Source organism: Hemicordylus capensis, chromosome 1 (assembly GCF_027244095.1).
Source record: "Hemicordylus capensis ecotype Gifberg chromosome 1, rHemCap1.1.pri, whole genome shotgun sequence".
Classification (NCBI taxonomy): Eukaryota; Metazoa; Chordata; class Lepidosauria; order Squamata; family Cordylidae; genus Hemicordylus; species Hemicordylus capensis.
The window spans coordinates 212,429,576-212,455,474 of NC_069657.1; the positions used below are offsets into that span (position 1 = coordinate 212,429,576).

Sequence of the window (25,899 nt, forward strand, 5' to 3'; positions counted from 1 at the left end):
AGCGTCCTGTCTCACACAAGTGGCCCACCAGATGCCTCCGGGAAGCCCACAAGCAAGAGGTGAGGGCATGCCCTCTCTCCTGCTGTTGCTGCTCTGCAACTGGTATTCAGAGGCACCTCTGAGACTGGAGGTGGGCTATAGCCACCAGACTAGTAGCCATTGATAGACCTGTCTAAGCCCTTTTTAAAGTCATCTAAGCTAGTGGCCATCACTACATCCCAAGGCAGAGAATTCTTTAGATTAATTATGTGCTGTGTGAAAAAGTACTTCCTTTTGTCAGTCCTAAATTTCCCGACCTTCAGTTTCATGGGATGGTCCCTGGTTCTAGTGTTGTACGAGAGGGAGAATTTTTTTCCTTTTTCCATTCTCTCTACTCCATGCAAAATTTTATATACCTCGATCATGTATCCCTGTAGTTGCCTCCTTCCCAAACTAAAGAGCCCCAGATGCTGTAGCCTTGCCTCATAAGGAAGGTGCTCCAGGCCCCTGATCATCTTGGTTGCCCTCTTCTGCATCTTTTCCAGTTCTACAATATCCTTCTTAAGATACGGGGACCAGAAAATGTATGTAGTACTCCAAATGTGTCTGCACCATAGATTTGTATAAGGGCATTATAATACTAGCATTCTTATTTTCAATCCCCTTCCTAATGTTCCCTAGCATGGGATTTGCCTTTTTCACAACCACAACCCCAAGATCTCTCTCCGGGTCAGTCACTGACAGCTCACATTCCATCAGCATATATGTGAAAGATTTGGAATGAAATGATTCTGAAAACAAATTGACCCATCAAATAAAGTTCTCTACATAGACTAACAAAACCAATGTCATTCTTTGACATGTGGTTTGTATACAGAACAACTGTGGAACAGGGTTCTTGATAATTACATGTTCTTTTGGACTTATTAATTCTGTCAGTATTGTTGATAAAGGTAAGCATGCCTCTGATTACCTGAAAATGTTTATGGCAATTATGCTTATCTTTGATTTATTTAATATTTCATTGTATCTGTTGTGACTTTTAAAATGAAAGTTGTTGTTTTTTAAGGAAAGGAAAGAAAGAGCTAACCCTAAGGCATTTAGGTGATTAAAGTCCATTTAGCTTAGGGGACACAATGGACATTTCCAAACATGCGGTTACAATGTTTTTTGCAAAAAAAAAAAAAAAAAAATCAGCTCCTAATTCTCTTCCCAATTCTTTCTCACTTTAACAGCATTCAGATATTACTCAAGTATCATGAGAGGTGCTCCAATGTGCTTTTTAGTGTCTTGAATGAAAGCACCCTAAGATAAAGTTAAAGCTGGTTGATTTACTCTAAATGTGGACTGAACCGGAAAGTTTTAGCAAAGTTTCTAAACTGGGTGAAGTTTGGCTCCTTCAAATGACAACTTTAACCTATGAGAATCCTATAGTAGTTGCCATCACTCCTCAGAGTTTGTTGGGCACCTTCTGAGCTTTGGAAACTGTTCCCAAACATTTTCTGAGAAGCAAGAACATTGCCTGTTCTCTCTTCGCCATGTTTTCAATCAGATACACTTTTTATTCTTTTCTTTTCTTTTTTAAAAAGGATACTGTGTACATATTTTTGATTCATTCGAATGAGTTTCCCCCCCTAGGCAAAGGACAATCTTGTCCATGATACCTTTGACTATTGGTAATTGTTCTGCCTAAACTCCTACAAATATAAATGAAATTTATGTTTCCATTAAAATTAAAACATTTATCTTAGCACCAAGAAAGTGTCTAACTGCTGACTCAGGAAGCAGCAGTGCTACATGAGAAGTGGTGGCACTCATAAGAACATAAGAACAGCCCTGCTGGATCAGGCCCAAGGCCCATCTAGTCCAGCATCCTGTTTCACACAGTGGCCCATCAGATGCCACTGGGAGCCTACAGGCAGAAGTTGAGGACATGCCCTCTCTCTTGCTGTTGCTCCCCTGCAACTGGTACTCAGAGGCATCCTGCCTTTGAGGCTGGAGGTGGCCGATAGCCCTCTGACTAGTAGCTGTTGATAGACCTCTCCTCCATGAAGTTATCCAAAGCCTTCTTAAAGCCATCCAGGTTGTTGGCTGTCACCACATCTAGTGGCAGAGAATTCCACAAGTGGATTATGCATTGTGTGAAAAAGTACTTCCGTTTGTTGGTCCTAGATTTCCCGGCAATCAATTTCATGGGATGACCCCCCGGTTCTAGTATTATGTGAGAGGGAGAAGAATTTCTCTCTATCCACTTTCTCCACACCACGCATGATTTTATAGCGCACTCCCGATCACTTCCCAACCTGTGTAGCATTGGCAGGGGAGGTGGATTTCAACGACCTCCCTTCCTTTGTAAATACAATGGAGCTTTTCTCACGATCACTCACCCTCCCTGCAAACAATCTCCTCTCCTTCCCTGGGTGGGTGGATCTCTCTGCAGCTCTGGGGGTTGGGGTGATGGGACATGCTGCCATGTGTCCCCACCCCCCCAAGCTCTGATAATGCACTGTGCAGCACATTATATAAATCCCCCTCCCCAAGTGTGCCAGCCATGGCTGACACACGAGCAAATAAACAGCGTTAAGGGAGCGCTCACTCCCTTAACCTCATTTAATAGGATGGCTAAATAGGTAGGTTTGCTGCCGTGTAGCCGCTGGGATCGGGCCCGATCCCAGAGGTTCACACATGCATGCAAAACTGGGCTGGGCTCCCTTAGCCCGGTTTTGCATGCGTGTCTGAATAGCCTCTCTGTGTTGCATAGAAATATGCCCCAGGAACATATTTTCATGTGACACAGAGTGCTTCTGAAGAAAGGGGAGGGAACTGAAAGTTGTCCTCCCTGTGCAATCACTGCTATTGAATTAGTCAAAGTCTCTGGAAGTGGTGCTGCTTCTCACAAAGCATTGGTGCTTCCTTAGTCTGGATGTCAGTCAATAAACACAATACAGACATGATACTCAGCCTGTACCCCAGAGGCAATTTGTACTTGACTGGGATGGAGGCTGAGATGAGGGACTGATAACGTATAGTAGGATTATCAAAGAGCAATAGAATAAAGTGAGATCCATCCAATTGTTGTGAAAAAGGTTTTGTTAAGGAAGAAGGTCCTGTGGGTGGGTGCCTTTAAAAAGTGACAGAGAAGACTACAGACATATCAGCTGTATACCATGGCTTCTCTCAACGGATCCTGAGAACCATGGAGTGGGAGTGGTGAGAATTCTTTGTTGGTGATCCCTAGTTTGCCCCTGATCACTAGCCACGTTTCCATGAACCGAAGGGATAATAATTATATAATTAAGTCAAAGAAGCCTGAGAAGAGGCTGGCCATAAGCAGTAGCATGACTGATGGAGATAGAAAGGGGGCCAATAAGCTTCACACATGAGAGGAGTTGCAAAGAAACACAACAGAGCAAATATGGAGCTGAACCACATGGTTTCTGGGAAGTGAAATCTTAGTGTAATCAGGATTGTACCATTTCAGAATTCAGGTGGGGAAACCACATGACTGACTGCTGCCCAGCATAAAATCTTCTTTAGTTAGCATGTCAGGAAGAATGAATCTTGTAAAGCCTTCTCCTTGGAGTGCTGGTTTTCCATGAGCAGGATCTCTCTCTCGCTCGCCCTTCCTCCCCACCAAAGTGGAGAGAATTCAAACATATATAATTCTCCTGGGTGTGCCTTGGAATGTGCTTCCCAGCGCCCAGCTGATTGGCTGGGTGGCGAACGGGCCTGATTGGCTGAGGTGCACCCAGGAGGATTGGTGGCCACAGCCCAGGAAGTGGGGGGGGGGAGTGGGGAGGGGGCAGAAGTGGCGGTGGGGAGGAGAGGCGGCTGGGCCTGGAAGTGGTGACTGGGGCAGAAAGCGGGTGGGGGGAGAGGTAACCGCCGGCCCCAAAGAGCACACAGATGCTCGGCTAGTTCAAACATAATGACCCTACCTGCAGCTTGAACTAGCACAATCCTGGGAGGGCTGAATGTGTCATTTAGCACTTAGCCAGGGCTGGCGATGTGGGGAGGACTAAAACTTGACACTGATTTAAAGACCTGAGGAAAAGATTGCACTGAAGGAGAGATGAAGCTGCAGACATGTACAAATGTTAAAGGAAACAGTTATACAGTACATGTCATAAGAAACAGAAGGAATTCTTCACAGTTATGGAATGGAATGCAGTGGGTAACATTTGCAGCCAAGAAACTTCAAGAAAGGCAAATATTGCAGAAGGAATCTCTTCCAAACAAAGAGGTGGCTGTAGAAGGCCAATTAAAGTTCTCCCTTTGCTAGTTTTCTAGAACTTTATATTTGTAAAATCATCGTATTTCAAAAGGGGATATCTCAGAAGACAAAAAAATAAACTCGGTAGTCAGCTTGCAGAGCTTTGAGGCCTAGAAAAACCTAGTAAATTTGACAAGGTTCCTGAGAAGTTATTCCTTTTCTCTGTTGCCATTTGCAGCCTCAGAGGCAAGATGCCTCCAAATACCAGTTGCAGGGGAACAACCGCAGGAGACAGGGCATGTCCTCAGCTCTTGCCTGTGGGCTTCTCTGAGGCATCTGGTGGGCCGCTGTGAGAAACAGGATGCTGGACTAGATAGGCCTTGAGCCTGATCCAGCTGGGCTGTTCTTATGTTCTTATTAGTATCTGCATATTTCTGTATGCTTATGTCATTGTTATATACTCAGTTTATCATTTGGAACCAGATAATGCTCATGAGATAAACTTGCCTTCATGCTGTGAGGAAAGGGGGTGGGGAAGTATCTTTAGACACAGAACAGGCAGGAGTGCCAACTGAAATGTTGCGATTGCCACAGATCTTTTCCCAGTGGGAAACTGATTGCAAAACACTGCAGATATAATGTTGCTTTTACTCATTAGCTGTTGGTGAAGAGAAAGCATGATCCCTTTGCCAGAATAGTTTCTTGGAGGAAAGGTTATTGGCAAGGCTGCCCCAGGGCGAGTCTATGAATGCACTGTAGATGCCAATTTGCACTCGGTTAAAAGTATTTGGCTTTTTAGTTACATTAGCTAACCTCAGTGAAAATGCCAGATAAGAATTTCAAATATAACAGATACACTGTAAAGTTCTGGTGTGTGTTTCATAGTGTTCAAGGGAGCTGCACGGTTCTGAAATAAAGGCATACCCATCATGTTCCTTCATCTTTTCCTTCATGTTCCTTCATTTTTCCTTCATCTTCTCCATGAAGCGACATCTAGGATTTGCACAACAAGAGTTAAACTAACCCTCCCCCCACCACTCTCGTGTTCCAGACAACCTTTAAGGATCTAATCCATTGACAAGAATTAAAAGCAGAACGTAGCTTCAAATTGTGACAACTGTTAAAAAAATAGTTTCTTTCCCCCGAATTAGTATAGTCTATTTCCATTCTCAAATTCCCGCGGACATAGGAACAACATAGGAAGCTGCCATATACTGAATCAGACCATAGGTCCATCTAGCTCAGGATTGTCTACACAGACTGGCAGCGGCTTCTCCAAGGTTGCAGGCAGGAGTCTCTCTCAGTCCTATCTTGGAGATGCCAGGGAAGGAACTTGGAACCTTCTGCTCTTCCCAGAGAGGCTTCATCCCCTAAGGGGAATATCTTACGGTGCTCACACTTCTAGTCTCCCTTTCGTATGCAACCAGGGTGGACCCTGCTTAGCTTAAGGGGACAAGACAAGACCAGCTCTCCACCAAGACGACAAGAGGAGGCCGGTGTGGAGGCTAGGGTGTGGTTGGCCATCCTCTGCTTCTGGCTCAGACTATCCTTTTGCCCAGTTGGTTTTTGCCTCCCTAACCCTACAGGATGATTACCCATCTAGCTGGATTAGGACAATCGAGACAAGAATAGCTACTCTGGGTCTATTCCCCTTGACCTTGTTTAGTATGGGTTACGACCAGGCGAAAGCCAGCATCAAGCAGTGCATTATAGACACTGAGCGCCAAACCAATCTCAGCAGGGTCCCGAACTTTCATATCAGTGATGGGCTTAGATATTCTGCCTCTCCAGCAGCATACCTCACCCAACTAGAGGTTCCAAAGCACAGAAAGCATTCACGTTGGCTCACTGTCATGGCCTCTCTTCAGCAATGCTAGAAGGCCATTATAGAATGACCCCATTTGCAGAGCGACTATGCCCCTGTGGCCTAGGGCAGATCGAAACTACTGAGCATGTCCTCCTCCACTGTTGTTCTATACAGACATTCACACCTCCCTCATCCTTCCATTGCTATGCAAGTATCCAGGACATTCAAGCCAATTCAACAGCTCCTTGCTGCTTCCTGACTTTAAGCTTGCCATCACATATAGCGTTGCCAGGTTCTGTGCGGCAGCAACCAGCATTCGTTGGTGAATGGTAGGCAGTGAATCTTAACAGCCTTAGTCTGACTCTCGGTAACTCACGGTGGGCTCTACACTTTGCTCACTCAATACTGATTCAGTAGAAAGACTTTTGCTCCCTCGTGCTCCCACCCCACCTTTTTTACTGCTCCTTATAGCCTGGCCATTATCCAGTTTTATTACTTAGGCTTTTATGTATTTCTGTCTTCTCAGGTCTCTTAATTTTTTTACATCCATTTTTATGCACCCCCTTTTATGAATTTTATTACTTTTCAGGCTTTTATGTCCTCATGCTTCTGGTATACTTTCTACTATTTTTAGTATTATTATGTACCTTAAGTACCATTCCATATGTAATCACTTTTTATCTACTCTCACTTTTAACATGTAATGACCCTTAAACTTTATGCTGGTCTATCACCATAATAAAGACTGATTGAGTATAGTCTATTTTAATAATAGAAGGGTTTTTTCAGTTTGGTGAGTTCCTTATAATAAGAAAGTAAAAGGCAAAAACCCCGCAGCTTCATAAAGATGAAGAGCTAATTTAAATATATAGTCCCAGTTGTGGTACACATAATCTTATAATGCTGCTTTGAGAACATTTGTTGAAAAATGGTATATAAATATCAGTAGTAGTAGTAGTAGTAGTAGTAGTAGTAAAGCACTTAAGCGTAGCTTACTTGATACTCTTTCCAAATCAGAAGCTTCTATATATATAGAAAATTAACATGTCAGGGAGAAGGCTGGCTCCCATTGTGAGGTGATACAGTCTTGTGACAGGCCTGTGTTAGTATGTCTGAATTAGTTTGTTCTGCTATAAGCTCTAATGCCTCATAAGCAACTTCATTCATCATCAGTTTCTTTAAGAAGCTGCTATAGTTTCCTGCATTTTTAACCTTCAAACATATTTTGTCTTGTTTTTGAGAATGGGGGTGTTTTGTTGGCTTTTTCTATTCTGGTTCTAGCAATGCAAAATGCAAACAATTAGATGTCTTGTACTTTGCTCTCCTTCTTGTTCTTCTCATTTTTTAAGATCAAATATTTACCAACTGCCACGACTGGAATGATTCTGAATACCAATTCACCAACTCCTAGTTCTAATTTAACTAGGATTTTTCTGTTCCCCACATGCTATTAAACACCACATTGTTTTCCAAACCTGACAGTATTTCCCTCAGTTTGGATGGCAACATGAGTTTGCTCATTTGCTGTGTCTCCATGTATGACTGGCAGAATGATGTTTATTCTGAACCCATGTAGGCAAAAATCATGCAGGTCATGTGGTTCCAACAAAGCAGAAACGGAACAATGCCAAAGCTTAATAAGGCTTTGCAAACAGTCATTTCAGTGTTTTGTTAGGTTTCTGTGCCGCTTGCATTTATAACAACTCCTGCAGCTGTATGGGAAAGAAACAGAAGCCAAGCAGAAACAGTACAGTAAATCAGGGAGAGAGAGAAATAAAAGGCCTCTGGAAGTAAAAAAACAAACAAACAAAAAACCAATAATAAATAAAGCCAGCATTTAACATTTTCAAAACCTATTTCAAATTTTGTGCGTGTGTGTGTGCGCGTGCGTGCGCCCTTTAGAGAAATCAAGTTTAACAAGCCACGGGCAGGAGCAGAATTTACGATGCAGGATGCAGGTATTTATTTTGCTTGGTATCCTGCCCTGCTGTAAGGGCTCAGGAAGGGCCTATGGTATTTCACATCAGGCACTTGTCTGTCTCGAAAGCTTAAAATTGCAATAAAGGAACCCCACTGTACAAAGGCTGTGCGTTGGCTCTGCCACACACACACACACACACACACACACACACACACACACACACACACACAGCTCCTTTTCTTCCTGCAATATAACCATCCCCACAATCCTACCTCTAAAATCTCCCTCATAAAAAGTCCCCACTTCACTTCCAAGCTCACCACACCTCTTTGTCACACAGACCCTGCTCTGTAAAAGACAGACAACTCATTCATCTGCACTGCCTAAATCCTTTTCAGATTGTGCCGGGGCATATACAGATTCCCTTCGCCCACCCAAATCTTCTCCAAAAAGCCACCAATGGGCAGGAATGGCCAGACTCATATTGGATGCTACAAGATCTCAGTAGTACTTGGTGTCAATAAATCTGGAATTAATTGTCTTTCCCCGATTCAAAACTCTGGGTGGATTCATGAAACCATTTCACTTCACATTTGCACTTTATGCATGTTAACATTCTACATAATGCTTGGTCAGAAGACACTAGGCTAGTTTGGGCAATACTGCCTGCCAGCCGTGCTCATCACATGAGAGAGCTATGTACTTGTACACCCCACTCCCCCATTCTATCTCACATAATAATGTAATACAACTTTAATGTAGTGTATACATTGCATGTGAGATGTAGTTTGGAGAAACTGGCCCTCTGTGGCTATGTGAAGTGGGATGGTGCATTGGGAGCAGGATGCACACTCAAATCTCTCATTGCATGGTGGGCTTGGCCACAGTGCTCCCTCGAATTCCCAGATGCTGAAACACGAATTCCCAGATGTTGTTGACTACAACTCCCATAACCCCCAGCCAAAGGCCACTGCAGCTTGGAATGCTGTGAGTTGTAGTGATCAACATCTGGGAATCCCTATTAAACGGAACACTGCTTGGCCAGTCAGATTTATTATCTAAACCAGCCCACAGATGACAGGATTCACACGATGAGTAAAGCACAGATTAAAATCCCCTCAGCTTCCAGAAGCATGAACCCAAAGGGTGGGAAACCTACCTTTCTGCTACCCAGTAGGCTAATTCATTCTGCCACTACCACCATCTATATACTGCCCTTCAATGAAAGTTCTCAATGTGGTCTACACAGAACCACCACCACCATCACCACCACTGAGATGGTTACCTAGGCCCAAATAACTCACAGTCTAAGAAGGAACATAAGGAAGACAAGAAACACAGGAGAGACAAGATTCTATGTATAACTCATTGCTTATCCCCCAGTTACTGTTTGCACACAAGCAATTCTTACTCCTACGAATATGATGAATATTTACATATCTCTTTTCAAACAAAAGTTCTGAAAGTGGCTTGTGTGTATATATATATATATATATATATATATATATATATATATATATATATATGTGTGTGTGTGTGTGTGTGTGTGTGTGTGTGTGTACACACACACACACACACACACACTCCCTGTCTCCAAAGGGCTCACAATCTATTAAAAAAATAAGATAGACACCAGCAACAGCTACTGGAGGTATGCTGTGCTGGGTATGGATAGGGCCAGGAAATGACCAGAGGAATAGCTAATTTACTAGCTTGAAATATATTTGTTTCCACATTTTCCTAGTTGTTGCTCTGTACAGGATAAGCAAGGCCTTTACGAGGAACATGCTGCACCCAATTTAATCTGGTTTTGTGGGGGCTTTTTTTGGAAAACTGAGAGCTAAACTGAAACCACACACATGCTCACATTCTTTGTTTTCTGGAAAAAAACAAACCCAGAATTTAATATTGCTTTGGGAGGGAACACATGCCTGCTGGTCTCTCAGAGATTTTAAAAGCTCTCTGTGCACTCATGAATGCAACCCCACCCATCTTTTTCTTTCTTTTCATCCTGTGCACAATATTTTTCTCCCTTTAAAAGAGGGGATGGGCCAAACAGCTTAATAGGCCTTTTCTTTATCAAGAGAGGTCACTGAGAAGAGTTTTAATTTTTTCTGGAAAGGTCTATGGTGGATGAAAAGAAAAATAACTGGGAACATCATGGCAGTGTTGTGATCTGTGCGGCAATCCTGTTTTCTAGATGTGGAGACACTTGACAGAGAACGCTGTGCATCTCCAGAGCGGAATAATACCTCAACCACTACCCTGACCAGAGTCTTCTGGAATATATATGAGGTATGAGATGCACGAGAAAGAACTTTTGAGGTACTGCCCCCTCTTGTGTGCAGTTTTCAGGTGCCATTCTTGTGGGGCGGGAGGGAAATCACACAAACAAAGGAGCCAGCATCACACGGGTTAAAATCTGTCAACAAGATGCCAAGGTATGAGGAACACTGTATGATCAAGTGCTTTTTGTGGACCCATTCCTCTAAATGCTGCTGAGACACTGGCAAGTGAAAGATCAGTCCAAACCACGGGAATTCTCTGCACCAAAAGCTGTGGCGGCATCTAGGCTTGGGCTGTCAAAACGAGGGGAGTGGTTGAGACTTTCAAGCCCTGGAGGCAGCATGGTTTTCTCCACCATTGACTCACATAAATCAGCCCTTAGGGAACCATTTCACCATTTAGGGAACTTTGCTGGGACTTCAAGCACCCAGTTACTAGGCAGCTGAAGGCCCTCTGCAATAGTAGCGGGTTTGTGTTTCCATGTGGCTCAGACTCAGTGTTGCCAATGCTGACTGAAGCTACTCTTTGATATTCCTCCCCTGTCCCCAATACTGTTCATAATATCAAGTCAATAAAATCTTCAGCACTGCTTTCAATAGGCACCCTGGAGGTTCCATTCCTGGACTTCAGGCCATCTGTTTACAGCTTCTAGTGCTGTCTGAGTACAAGCTGAAAACGGACGCCCATTTGACAAGTGGCGACTCTCCACAGTGAGCATGTAACCATTTGATTAGCCTATAAGTGAGGGCATTCACACAATCAAAAACGGTGTCCTTCTTGGGTTTGGGAGCTGGGTGTGCTCCCATTGTTTGGTTGTGTGGAAGCAAGATAGGAGCACAACCTGCATAGAAGTGATTGTGTGGGAAACAAGGTAGGAGGAAAAGCTACCCAGGTTTCCCTCCCTCCTACCTTGTTTCCACACATCACTTCTACCCAGGGATTCTTCCTATTTAGCTTCCAAACAACCGCTCCCAAACCCGGGTAGGACACAGTTTTTGATTGTGTGAATGACCTCATAGTGGTCATTCGAGTGACCACTTCTCCTCCAAGTGGCGAGGAGAAGCTGACCACTCCTCTCACTTTCCCAGACTTCTGATCAGACCAAAGTGTGGTCAAGTCTTCCTCACCACACAGCCAGGAAGATTTGACGCTTTCCTTTCTCTGATTATGGGTCTGTGTTGAGGACTGCTATACAAGAAATCTTCAGACAAATATGTACAGCCTATCATTATGGATTCCTGGTCAAAATAAGACCAGTTTTCCTTTGCATATTTCCTCCTATCCTGAAGCTTACACTTACAGAACCTTGCACCGTACAATACACCTTTTGATGCATTTTTTCTGTTACTTCCCATCCTGCTTTAAAACTAGATGGCAGCTCTCTGAGACACCCAAAACACAATGGCGTTCAAATCTCAATAGGGAGATGATAGATTGATAGATAGATAGATAGATAGATAGATAGATAGATACTCTGTCATCTCAAACCATAAGCATTATGTCTGTGCTGCATGAAGGCTATGCTGAGTGAGATATGGAAACTGATGCAGAATAAAGCCCTAGTCACATCTTCTGTTGAGCACATGTACAATCTATGTACAGTGTACACATGTACAGATCTGTATGCACATACTGTTAATCACATGCTATGCTCAGCACACTTACAGCAGTATACTTCCTAACTGTAGCCAACATTTGAGAGTGCCTGTACCTGGCTTCATTTTCAAAGGGAACCAAGTACAGACATTCACACAAAAACATGTACATGTGTACAAACACCTGTAGGCACATACAATGAAATGTCTGAATAGGGAGGGTCTGCCCTCCCTGCCAACTAGGCAAAGAGGCACCTTTTATACGTGGTGATTCTCTGTATTTAGCAGGGGGAAAGTAACTAGCCCTATCCACCCCAAGCACAGGACCCCTCCATTGACTGTTGTTGATGGTGTCTAGTCTATCTTATGTTTCTTTTTAGATTGTGAGCCCTTTGGGGACAGGGAGCCATCTTATTTGTTTATTTATTATTTCTCTATGTAAATCACTTTGGACACTTTTGTTAAAAAGTGGTATATAAATATTTTGTTGTCGTCGTCAGAGTATCTACTTTTGCATATTTCTAGACCTCAAGGAAGAAAGATCTGCACAGAATCTCCTAACTACTAAAGAGGCATTCTGACTGAGCCTTTACTGGCAAGGTTTGAGTTTTGTTCTTCCTCACAGTCTCTGGGCCTTGTCCTATTCTCCCTATGCTTTCCCTCCCAACTTTCCCTTTACCACCTAATGTTGCAAGATTCAGCAAGAACACACTCTTGCATTAAGAACAACACAGCTGAAGTGCAACTATTGATGCACAATTTACCATTCCTATACTATTGGAATGGTGCAGAGCAATCCCAAGTTATGGTTACTCAGAAGAAAGTTCTACTAAGATAAATGGAACTTATTCCTTAGTAATTATGTTTAGGATTGCAGCCTGAGTTTTCTCTGAGCACACTAGCTACTGTGCTTAAACCTTTCAGAGCATTTTCAATTTCAGTACAAATTCCACTTGCAATCCAGAAGAGCTGGTCTTGTGGCAGCAAGCATGAATTGTCCCCTTTGCTAAGCAGGGTCTGTCCTGGTTTGTATTTGAAGGAGAGACTACGTGTGAACATTGTAAGATATTCCCTTTAGGGGATGGGACCACTCTGGAAGAGCAGAAGGTTCCAGGTTTCCTCCCTGGCATCTCCAGATAGGGCTGAGAGAGACTCCTGCCTGTAACCTTGGAAGTTGCTGCCAGTCTGTGTAGACAATGCTGAGCTAGATGGACTAATGGTCTGACTCAGTTGAAGGCAGCTTCCCATGTTCCTATGCACACCTACATGGAAATGTCCCTTTGAACTTGCTTCCCAACACGCATGCATATAACTGGGCCATTTCTCATAGGTTTTTTATTGTAGAGTGCACACACAATATCTATTTTAATATATTAGACATGCAGAAAACTGTTTAAAGTTTTCTCTTGAGACAAAGCACTAAACATTACAATGCCGAAGCTACAGACGTGACAGGATATGTTCCTCCTGTGGTTTTATAATACGAAGAACTGCAGAGTGAGGAGAACAATGAGAACCAAGGTGGGGTCTTTTCCTCCCGGGGGAAAAGCTGGAGATTTGCAGCTCTGCCAAATGTTTTCCATCCAGACCCACTTGATTTATTTAGAGTATTATCTAAAGATGCAAGAGATATTCAACATGAAAACCAACTGAGTTACACAGACGCACATCTGCGTTTAACTGGGCAAAGCCAAACGGGCTTTCCTTCTCCCTCTTAAAGCTGCAGTTTTTCAGAACTGAGTGGAATGTCTTGTATACTTGATTCAAATTTAGATTTCATATAATCCAGACCACTGCTAAAAAAGGGGATGGAATGCACTCTGCTGATTGTAAAAAAAAAAAAAACCACCAGCAGCAACTCCTCAGGTTTTATGAGTAAATTTCTAACAGCACTGCTTTTTTTAATGGACCAGATTGGTCCTAAAAAGTTCTGGCAACCCATATTTATAACAAAACAGCCCAGCTTTAGCAAAAAAGAAAAAAAGAAAAAGAAAAAAGGGTGTGTGAGACAATAATCCTTACTTTCCTTACAGGGTGGTTTTAAGGATATCAAGGTATCACACACGAAGTACTTTGCACACTCAATGAGTGCTATACAAATGCTATGCGTTATTATATTGCAAGCTTTAGCATTGTCAGGATTTTTAGTAGGTTGTTTTTTTTTTTAACACAAATATTCTGGAGGGGTAATGCTACCCATTTATTCTAGGGTATAGCTAGTAAAGACAACCTGGTAAATGCCTAGTGACAAGCTTATATGTGTGGTGCACAGAGCCAGTGGGATGTAGGGGGTAAGAGTATTGGATTGAGACTGCAGAGCCTCAATGTGAAACCTGTTCAGTTATGAAGCTCACTGGATGCCTCTGGTCCAGTCCAACTCTCTGCCTAACCTAAGCCATTTGACAGGCTGGTTGTGAAGATAAAATGGGGTGGGGACATAACACACCATGAGCCGGTTTAGTACAGTGAGCGGGGAGAGCGGGCTAAGCCCATTCTCCCTTCTCATGATTGGGGATGGAGCCCTGGGCGGCCAGATTGGCCACCCACACGATTGCCGGCTGTGTGATGGAGCCGGTGGGGGCTGGGGAGTCTGGGGGCCGTGCAGCCCCCGGAAGCTCCAGTATGCCCTGTGCGAGCACGCAGGGCATACTGGGGAGGCCCCCGGAGCAGGGAGGCGGCTTTTTGCCTACCCTCCGGGGGTCTACTCGCAAGTAGCCACGCCGTGGAGCCACACCCTGGCTACTCACATTCAGATAACCCGGGTTTGCAGAACGCTCAGTCCGCAAACCCAGGCTAAGGGGAGGGCTACAAAAGAGGGTGACCCACTCTAGGACCACTGAGCTTGCAGCCGAGGCTGGTGGTTCTCACGATCAGCAAAAATCGGGCTAGGCTCTCCTAGCCCAATTTTTGCTGATCATTAGAATAGCCCCTACATCTGTCATCTTAAGCTCCTAGGAAGAAGGGTAGGATAAAAATGTTATCAATAAGCCAACATTCTCCACTCATCTGAACAGCACCCCAGAATTCACAGAAGTACCACATGCTCCCTATAATGGACATATAACAATTCTACAAACTATGCATTGTTGAAAACTGTGCAGAGATACAGACAAATATTCTTGTACAGATCACTATCCTAATCTGGAAAATTGGTTTCCATGTGATTGTATTCTAGCAAAAACAGCAATGAATGGGTCTTGTGTGTGAGCATTGATGTAGAAAATGGAACAACATCCACTGGGTAGCAGAGGGCGGGGGCACACACAATACACACATTTCTTTCAATGCTCATCATTATTTGACAACCTTTTACTGGGTGGTGGCTCAAACACCTCCAGATATGGGGGAAACCTTATAATGGATTCATGATGATAAGATCTTGATTCATGGGGGGAAATGAACTTGATTACCGATGTGCTTCATTGTCAGACGTCACCATATTCCACTCAGTTTTCAACTTTGCCAGCCTGAGGGCTAAAAACTTGTTCAGAGAAAAGCATGCACAAAACTCAGATTCAAGGCAAGAGCCTGTGAGACTGGGGGTGGAAAAACTTAAGGGAAGACGTAGCAGCAGCATCAGGCTGTGACTGCTGCCACTCTAGTTGCACATGTTCCCCTGCTCCCCCAATCCCAGCGTGTCTCTGCTTTCATTGTAGGTTCTGATATGCCAAGTTTGGTCATGTGATCCGAACCCACCAATCCCAGCATATCCTGCCCTACTTCCCTCAGGGAACCCAACATCTGCCACTTACTTGAAACTTACATGACCAATTTTGACATATCGGAACCGGCCGCCTCAGGTGCCACCATTATGTCTGAACCCTTTCTCTAAGAAAGTTTAGTTCCAAACTCTGCTCTTCCATGACTCATCAGATGATCTCAGACAAGCTACTCACTTTTGGAACCAGTCTCACTCTGAATAATCCCACTGACCTACCTTACAGGGTCGGTGAAAGAATGAGTGTGATTATGTACTCTGAAGTGCTTCAAGCCCAGCCTAACCTACTTCATAGGGTTGTTGTGAGGAGAAACTTAAGTATGTAGTACACTGCTCTGGGCTCCTTGGAGGAACAGCGGGATATAAAATGTAAGTAAGTAAGTAAATAAATAAATAAATAAATAGGCTAAGTCTTCTTATTTTTCCTTTATGGTGATGACTGATTAATCATGAACATATCTTTAAATATGCCTGTGTTGGCCATCTTTGAGATAAGGGAGAAAGGCATCACCTAATGACAATAAAATTCCCTTTATATAAGTGATTACCATACAGGTGTTCATGCTTAAAAGATAATATGGCTATTCTGTACTCACGATCATTACTGGAGAGGGGAGGGTGAGCAGTAAGGCAGGGATGGACCGACCTTCCCCCCAGACAATAGCTGATGCTTCCTTTGGTGCGCAGCCGCGTGCCCACACGATCTGCGCTGCATGGAGCAGTGCGGCTCTCTGGAGGCCAGGACTCATTTTCCTGGCCTCCAGGAATCCCACAGTGCATCGCATGATGAGCACAGTGCACTGGATTCCCCAATGTGTGCAGCCCGAGCATACACACAACCCTGAAACTGGGGTAAAGGGTGCCCTTTAACCCAGGTAAAAGCCAGGGTACAAAATTTGGGCTTGCAAGCACTGGGATTGGCTGCAATCCCAGCACAGTACACTATCAGCCCTACCCAGGTAGGGCTGCTCGTGTGCACAGCCTCAATGTTATGCTTAGAGTGTCAGACTAGGATACGGGAGATCCAGGTTCAAATCCCCACTCAGCCATTATTCTCCTGAAGGGACTTTGCGCCTGTTATAGTTGTTGTGAACATAAAATGGGAGAGGGAGATATACGTCCCACCCCAAGCTCCCTGGATGAAGAGAAGGATAAAAATGTGATATCTAACCAAGTAATATAATGACATCTTTTCGGGCAACCAACAACTTATACTGGAATATCAATATACACCTAAGTTTCAATTAGCAGTTGCCTCAAAGTGCAACTTTAAGAAATGAGTGCTCACCAAATTGTTTGGTGGCATTGCACCTAATGACACTCATAGAATGTACAAGAATATAGAACTGGGAGTGATTTGTGCAACTTAAAATCCAAGAAGAAACCCACAGATTGCCTTCAGCAATACTTTCAAAACCAAACCAGAAACAAACTGAACTAAACACTACCTAGAGACCTTGGCTGTATCCTTAAAGAAACAAAAGTGGACACGTCACATATGTCAACATGCTGAGGTGCAAATGGTGACTTAACATGCAGGGAGGCTGCCAATTCCTAAAAACAAAAGCTTTTGGTGGCTCCCTTGACTGGCATGTTTCAGAGGTCACAAACTCTCTAGATCGGCCCTTACATGAGGAGCTGCCTCTCATATTACGCTAGGAAAAGCTGGGACCACAGTTGTTGTGGTTGAAAAAGCATGTAGATGTTTTGTCTGAAGGACAAATGTCCTTGACTACGTCAAAGAAAGATTTGTACACAGCAGAGCTACTTCCAGAGTTTGCAGTCCACAGGTCTGTCTTGGAGGTGGCTTGTTTATGTTACTCATTTAGACATGACGGTTGCCTTCAAATCTGGGAGCAACCGACAAAAGTCACCCCATCTCTTTAAAATGTAATACAAGACATAGTCCAAAATATGTGCAGTTAACAGCCAGAGCCTTTGCATGTTTGCCTGGAAGCAAGTTTCACCATGTGGCTTACTCCTCAGTAAGGTGCACAGAATCGCAGCTTTAATGTGGCATTTCTTGCTGGTGAAAGAATGTCAAGAATCCTGTTTATGCTCCTCCAATGTAGGTTTTCCACTTCAGTCCCTGGAAATCTGCCCAGGATACTCATTCTGGGTGGTGGAAAATGGACAGTGGGAAACACTCCCTTTCCTCCCTCTAAGTTTCACAAGCCAGTTTGGATGATGCTCTGACTGGCACTTTTAAACATGTCAGGGAAGAGAGTAGGCATGCATGTCTCCACTCATCATATCACTGTCTAACTGCGTAGGAGTGAGGTAGTTCATCTGAATTTCCCTTCAATCTGCAGTCTCCATCTATTACAAAAGTATTAGAACAGGATGTTAAAGGGTTGGTTAGAAGAATCACCACTCCTTGCGATTAGGCAATGGCATGCCAAGTGGTGGTGGGGATGTGTGCAACCATGCCCCTTCCCAACACATTTAAGGAGCTGGAAGTATATAGCAGGTGAGTTTGGTACTCATTAAAAAATGGATACTTCTTTGGTTCCTTGACATTTTCAAATCAGTTTTCATCAAGTTTCTCATCTTGAAATGCAATAATTTACAATTTGGGTTTGGCTAAATATTTCCATCAGGACTTTGATCATCTATGGCTGACTTGTGAACAAAAAGAACATCTATAAGGTATATTTAAATAATTATTTGATTATTCTTAATAATATATCAGAAGCAGAAAACCTGCCAGGAAGGTGGGTGGACCCTTAGATGATGAAAGGGTCATGAAAGAGATTATTAAAGGAGGATAAGGAGATTGCAGAGAAGTTGAATGAGTTCTTTGTGGAGGATACTGACCATATACCCACTCCGGAACTGAGCTTCTCAGGCTTGGAGGCTGAGAACCGGATCAATTTGAGGTGACGAGAGAGGATGTTCTAAACTGTTTTGAAAAACTAAAATTTAACAAATTGCCAGGGCCAAATGGCATCCACCCAAGAGTTCTGAAGGAACTCAAATGTGAAATTGCTGATCTCCTAGCAAAAATATGTAACTTGTCCCTACAACCAGAGGACTGGAAAGTAGCAAGTATATCTCTGATTTTCAAAAAAGGATCCAGGGAGAAACCGGGAAACTACAGGCCAGTTGGCTTAATTTCTGTGCTGGGTAAGTTGACGGAAAGCATACTTAAGGATAACACTGTTAAACATATAAAAGAACAGGCCCTGCTGAAGGAGAATTAGCATGGCTTCCGCAAGGGCAAGTCTTGCCTCACTAACCTTTTGAAGTTCTTTGAGAGTGTCACTAGGCATGTGGATATCAGTGATCCGGTGGACATAGTAAACTTGGACCTCCAAAAAGCTTTTCACAAAGGTCCCCATCAAAGACTCTTGAGTAAACTTAGCAGTCATGGGATAAGGGGACAGGCTCATGAGTGGATTGGTAACTGGCTGAATAACACAAACAGAAGATAGGAATAAATGGGACAGTTTTCACAATGGAGGGAAGTAAGAAGTGGGGTCCTCTAAGGATCTATACTGGGAGCAGTGTTCTTTAACTTGTTCATAAATGATCTAGAAGTTGGGGAAAGCAGTGAAGTGGCCATATTTGCAGATGGCACAAAACTATTTAGGGTAGTGAAATCCAAAACAGACTGTGAGGAGCTCCAAAAGGATCTCTCAAAACTGGTTGAGTGGGCAACAAAATGGAAAATGTGGTTCAATTTAAGCAAGTATAAAGTGATGCATATTGGGGGGAAAAACCCAACTTCACATATACACTAATGGGGTCTGAGCTGTTGGTGACTGACCAGGAGAGAGATCTTGGGGTTATGGTGGACAGCTTATTGAAAGTGTTGACTCAGTGCGGGGCAGCTGTGAAAAAGGCCAGTTCCATGCTAGGGAACATTAGGAAGGGGACTGAAAATAAAAATTCTAATATGCGGCCTTTATACAAATCTATGGTGCAGCCACACCTGGAGTACTGCATACAGTTCTGGTCACCGTATCTTAAGGAGGACATTGCAGAACTGGGAAAAATGCAGAAGAGGCCAACCAAGATAATCAGGGGCCTAGAGCACCTTCCTTATGGAGCAAGGCTACAACACCTGGGGCCTTTTAGTTTGGAAAAGATGTGACTATGGGGAGAGATGATAGAGGTGTATAAAATTATACATGGAGGAGAGTGTACAGAGAGAGGTTTTTCTCCCTCTTGCACAACACTAGAACTAGGGGTCATCCAATGAAACGGAAGGCCGGGAAATTTAGGACCAACAAAAGAAAGTACTTTCTCACACAGCGCATAATTAATCTACAGAATTCTCTGCCACGGGATGTAGTGATGGCCACTAGCTTGGATGACTTTAAAAGGGGCTTAGACAAATTCATGGAGGACAGGTCTATCCATGGCTACTAGACTGGTGGCTATAACCAGCCTCAGAGGCAAGATGCCTCTAAGTGCCAGTTGCAGGGAAGCAACCGCAGGGGAGAGAGCATGCCCTCAGCTCTTGCCTGTGGGCTTCTCAGAGTCATCTGGTAGGCCACTGTGAGAAACAGGATGCTGGACTCGATAGGCCTTGGGTCTGATCCAGCAGGGCTGTTCTTATATTGCTGATGGTATGGATTGTTGATGGTGCACATTAGTGTACATAAGACTGAGATCTGGTATTCCCTCGGCAGTGTGGGAGCTGCAGCAACATCTGCTGGAATAGCATGGGAGTCCGTGAGGCAGCTTCTTCCGACTCCAGCATTAACCACTGGGTTGACACTGGGGTGGGGAGCTACAATCTAGGCTTCTCCCATGTGGTTCCAGGCAGGCTATTGTCATTTCCTCAGGGGCATGGGAAGGAGCAGCAGTGCTGCAGCTACCGCACCACAGAGGAAAAGCAAGAATCCAGTCTAAGTGTCTTCCTTTCATGCATCTTTCCCACAGCAGTAAACGTCATCGTAAAGTTGCAGTGCAGGTATTCTCTTCTCTGTTTCTGCTTCATAAGAATGCCTACTTTGTTTCTCCTAGTGTTCTCCAAATGCTACTACTTCTAGTGGTAAAACAGTTATTGGGACATGTGTTATACAAGTTGCAATACAGATTGCCACAGCGGTAGTTCTGATGAAACAGGACAGGATGTCCAAAAATCCAAAGTGTTAACTTTAATAACACATGCCCATCTAAATACATTTTCTGAAGGAACTACATGGATATTCGATATGTGTCTACTAAGTACTAAGAAGCCAGGAAAACACTTAAGGCAGTTAACTCTCAGGTATACCTTCCTATCTGAATAAGCCACCCTCACTCAAAACCTTTCATCACACACCCTAGGATCAGATAACATTTGTGTGCAGGAATTCCAAGCTGATTTCAGTGGCACTCTGCCCATAAAAGTCTGACTAAAATCACAATGTGGGTGTCCTTAGGCAAGAAATGACTTTCCATTTGAAGGGTACTGTTTGGCCAATACATTTGGTCAGGGCTGCAAAACTTTGGACCTCCTGCAGATGCTGGCCTATGACTCCCATCACTCCTTACTATTGTCCATGGTGGCTGGGGATGATGGAAGTGGTAGTCCAACAACAGCTGGAGGGCTGAAATGGTGCAACCCTGCATTTGGTAAATGGAGGAGGAGGAGGAGGTGGTGGTGGTGGTGGAGGAGGCCCATTTATTTCTCATGCCATCTTGACACATTTGTATGGGGGGGGGGGAGGATTAAGCCTGCCACTAACTTTCACGAATACCCATGGAACTGGATGATGGAAAGTTGCGAAGAGTGGCTGTGGATCTGCAGAAGCCATGTCCAGGTGTTCAGAGAGAACGCTGCTGAACATGCTTACAGGTCTGGAACCACCCCCAGCCCATCACTCACTCTCCCAACCCACACTTCAGGCTTAGCTTGACTGAGCCCATTTCCACAAGCTCTGCAGAGAAACACTGCGCTAAGCATGAAGAGTGGGTCAGGAGAGTGAGTGATGGGCTGGGGGATGGGACTTCCAACCCACTTTCAGCCATGTAAGTATATTTGGCAGCGTTCCCTCTGAAAGCCTGAACAGAGTTAGAATCTTAGGAGAGGAGAGCTGGTCTTGTGGTAGCAAGCATGACTTGTCCCCATAGCTAAGCAGGGTCTGCCCTGGTTGCATATGAATGGGAGACTTGATGTGTGAGCACTGCAAGATATTCCCCTCAGGGGATGAAGCCACTCTGGGAAGAGCAGAAGGTTTCAAGTTCCCTCCCTGGCTTCTCCAGGATAGGGCTGAGAGAGATTCCTGCCTGCAACTTTGGAAAAGCCGCTCCCAGTCTGTGAAGACAATACTGAGCTAGATAGACCAATGGTCTGACTCAGTATATGGCAGCTTCCTATGTTCCTATGGCCCAAGTCCTAAACACACTTATTCGTGAGTAAAGACCTACTGAGTCCAGTATGATAATTTCTGAGTGAAAATGATCATGGTTGCACTGCATGTGTACGATGCCTTTTTATTATTTTTGTGGATAATTTGTTTAATTGTTGACAATGGGGTACCCAACCTTGGGTTCCCAGATGCTTTTGGACTACAACTCCCTTTGGCCATTGGGGTGGGGGATGATGGCAGCTACAGCCCAACAACATCTGGGGACTCAAGGAAGGGAATTCCCAACTTAGAAAGAGCTCCACCATGACTGCTGTATGTACCCTATGAAATCAGGGCTGCCGTCTTATGCATTCGAGTTGTGCGAAGTGGCATCAACTTGATTCTAAGCCTGCCATGGTGCTTCCTGGGGATGGGTGTGGGAATCTGTTCAGTTCAGCCCAATCTGAAGGAGTAGCTTCAAATGAAGCCTCAGATGCCCCCTCCCCAAATCCACACTCCCCTGGCCCCTGTATTTACCCACTTTGGGTAGGAGACAGTTGATTTTGCTCCCAGTGGAGAGGGGACAGTGACTGCCAGGGCTTCTCTTTTGATTTATTTGATTTTTGTTCTTTTAGAACAAATTACCCAGAATAAAAATGGTTTATCTTTCAAAACAATGCCCAGAAGATGTTCTCTTTTTTTGTTTATAAGTCCTGGGAAAGTGCAGGATTTCATGGAAACTGTAGTCTTTTCGTGGACTTCAGCTAATGCAGCAGCCCCTGAAAAGACTACAGTGCCTACAGTGCTGCTTTCCCAAGATTTGCTCCCCCCCCCCGCCAAAAAAAACACCCAAAGCAAAAAACAAAGAAACCTCTTCTGCATGTCTTTTTTGAAAGAGAAGCTATGGTAGCCACTGCTTCTTTCCCACCAGGAGCAAAACCAATTGTCTCCTGGACCAGCCTGTCTCTTGCCCATGTCTGATATATATATAGGGATCAGGGAAGTGTAGTGAGGTGGTGTTTCAGAGTATGCATCACAGGGCTATGTGAAGCTGTAGACTCCAAATTAGGCCCAAACAGAAGGAGGCCAAATTGGGACTGGTTTAACCAGGTTTGACCTGAACTGGCCAGCAGCTTGATGTGGGTCAAATAGGCCCACTGCAATTCAACACAGTTCAGGGTCTGCAGATTCACACACACAGCCTTATTTTGTACACCTATTCTGGACTTGAGTAACCCCATTGTGTTCAAAGGCATTTCTTTTTAATAAACAAACACAGGATCAGGTAACTTTCTTTTTTAAAGCACCCTAAGTAATAAAGAAAGCACTCTTTTGGTTAAGATTTCTCTGAACAAAGAGGGAACTGTTCTGGAACAAGAAGACTAAAGACTCTTGGCAAGGTCAAAATCTAATATTTTTTTATTGCCCAGATCAATATATATATATATATATATATATATATATATATATATATATATATACAAAAATATATACAAATATATATACAAATATATATTATATACAAATATATATATATTTAACTACATCAAATTTCAGACAGATGTCCAGGAAACCAGAACTCAGATTTTGTGTAAATATGCAATATGTTGGATTTATATCCAATATCCAATATGCTGGATAGCTGTACAGTGAAGGGGAAAGCTTAAGACAGACTCAGGCTGTAAAGCTGTCATAGAACTTTAGTCAAGAAGAAAAGAGTAAATCTAGAATAATTTGTTGAGAATGATAAAGACTATTAAGCAAGAGTTGCCTATGCTATGACCTAACCACCCATATCCTAACCACATTAACTTGGGCAGATGCCCTGCTAGTTTTAATGATATTTTCCTTCCGAGAAAGAATGCTTATGTTTGTAATCTAATTGCTTGAAAATGTTGCACGACGTTATTAGCTTTCTGCAGAGTGGAGCAGCAGAAGATATACTTCTTAAACATAGCTGCCGTTCTTTTGTGTTGTTATTCCCATCTGATGAGAAAAAACTGTATTTCCAGACACGATACCATACAGAGCACGGAGTTTTAAAAAAACAAACTACATACTGGATATGATGCCAGTTGTTAAAAGACAGATACATTTATTAATACAGCTTCTACGTTTATCACAGAGAAGGACAAAGAGTTATTTATGATGCAACCTGATGCATGCCAACTAGGGAGTAAGTCCCAATGAACTCAGAGGCATTTACTTCTGAGTAAATATGGATAGGATCAGGCTTTAAGGCACAGCTGACAGCTTAGCTGTACATTATATCCAACTAAAATAAATGTTGAGAATAAATTGCTTGTTGCAAAGAAACTAGGTAAGATTCAGCAAGAGGTATGTTCCAGCCCCTGGGTGTGGCCAGCAGAACCAGCAGCTAACTGATCAGTTTTTCCAGAGTGTATAAAAGTGAGCTCTGTTTACTCGATGGAGCTGAGCACAGATACATACTGTATTCGGTGATGAGAGAGTCCACACCCATTTCACTTTTGTGAATATGGCATGAACTAGATAAGACCTGTGTAATCTGAAGCACTGATTGCTGGGATGGTTTAATGTAAGCCTTGGTTTGCCAGGGCTCAGTCTGTAAGGCAATAATCAGGAGTGCCTCTGAGCATGTGCCAAGTAACCACATCCTACATGTTGGATCACCAAGCGATTTCCTGCCAAGCTCGACCTCTCTTGATTTGGGAGTGTATGTACATTGAGGAGTGGAAATTAAGACTGCAACCCCCAATGCACACTGTGATGGGGGTAAATAACACCGAACATAATGGGACTGACTTCTGATTATTTATGCACAGGATCGTGCTGCGAGAGAGGCAGAAGTAAGTGGCTATTAAGAAACAATTAGCATCTGTATGGGTGGTACATCCCGAAGAGAGCGTGAGAGAAAGGGCCAAATCTCTCCACTCTGTTTTGGAATAGCTGCCTAGATTAGGGCGAGAGAGATTTTGAAGACTGCTGCAAAAGTTGCGGGATCTAGGTGTTCCAGGGAGAGAGAGCTACCCTGCTTGCACAGCCGCACCCCACTCCCAAACCCGCTGCCTCCGCCGTCACCACCACTGACCTGAAAGATGAGCACCTTGAAGTGGTTGCGGCGCAGGAGTTGCGCGTGGTTGTGCTCCAGGCGCTTCACCTGGGCGCACTGGCGGTCCATGCGGTCGCGGACCTCGCGGGTGTGGGCGCTGACCTTGCGCGACTTCTCCAGCAGCTTGGCCACCGTGTTGCTGGTGGACGTGTGGTTCTTGCACAGCTTGCTCAGGTCGTTCTGGATGCCCTTCACGGAGCCCTCCAGCTCGATCTGCCGGTGCTCCATCTTGTGCTGCTTCTCCTGCACCGAATCCAGCATGTTCACCAGCTTGTCCAGCAGCGTCAGCACCGTGATGGCGTTCACCTGCGAGGCGTCCCTGACTGCCTCACCCGGAGTCGCCGGCTGCAGGCTGGGGCTGCGGCTGCCTGACGGAACCGGGCTGGGGCTGCTGTGATCCAGGGGCCCGTCGGAGCTCGGGGAAACGTACGCGCTGCTCTTCTCCGCTTGCACCCCGTCCTCCCCCATCGCTGCAAGCCTAGGAAGGTGCCCAGCCGCCGCGACCAGTTGCCTCGCGCTGTTCCTTCCGCAGGGCGCAGCAGCAGCAGCAGCAAGATCTGCCCAAGAAAACCGACTCAGGGCTTCTTGAAGGCCCCCGTTAACTATCCGGCGGGAAGCAAAAACAAAACAAAACAAACCCTCCGTTAAAACTCCGCGTAGCTCCTCCCGCACTTCCTTCGCGATCAAGGAGGAAGCCGATCCTGGAAAGGCTCGGACCTCAGAGTTCGTCGCCTGCAGGTTTAACTTCTTTCCTTCTCTCTTCCCCCCCACCCCTTGCCCTTTTTCTTTATGAGTGGAATGTCATATTTCGCTCATGACTTCATGGGCAAGGCGGGGAAAAAACAGGCAAGGCCTGGCCCGGTTCCGCAGCCACCGATTGGCTGAAGTCTGTAAACTTTTCGCTCTGGCTGCTGTGCTACGGATGCAACGCAAGGGACTCCCTCCCAATGTTCCTTTCCTGTATTTTTTCCCCTCTTCTAAAATGACTTTAATGGAAAGAATTGT

The 25,899-nt window shown here is 44.3% G+C and overlaps 1 protein-coding gene across 1 annotated transcript in view; it reads right to left on the reverse strand.

The window, feature by feature from the left end:
- Positions 1–25,674, reverse strand: part of CAVIN2 (caveolae associated protein 2) — a 31,941-nt gene extending 6,267 nt beyond the window's left edge. Inside the window, exon 1 of the mRNA XM_053283072.1 lies at positions 24,874–25,674. Within this exon, the coding sequence (XP_053139047.1) occupies positions 24,874–25,362 (489 nt within the window). The 5' untranslated portion in view covers positions 25,363–25,674. The remainder of the gene's footprint in view (positions 1–24,873) is intronic.
- Between the last annotated feature and the right edge of the window lie 225 nt (positions 25,675–25,899).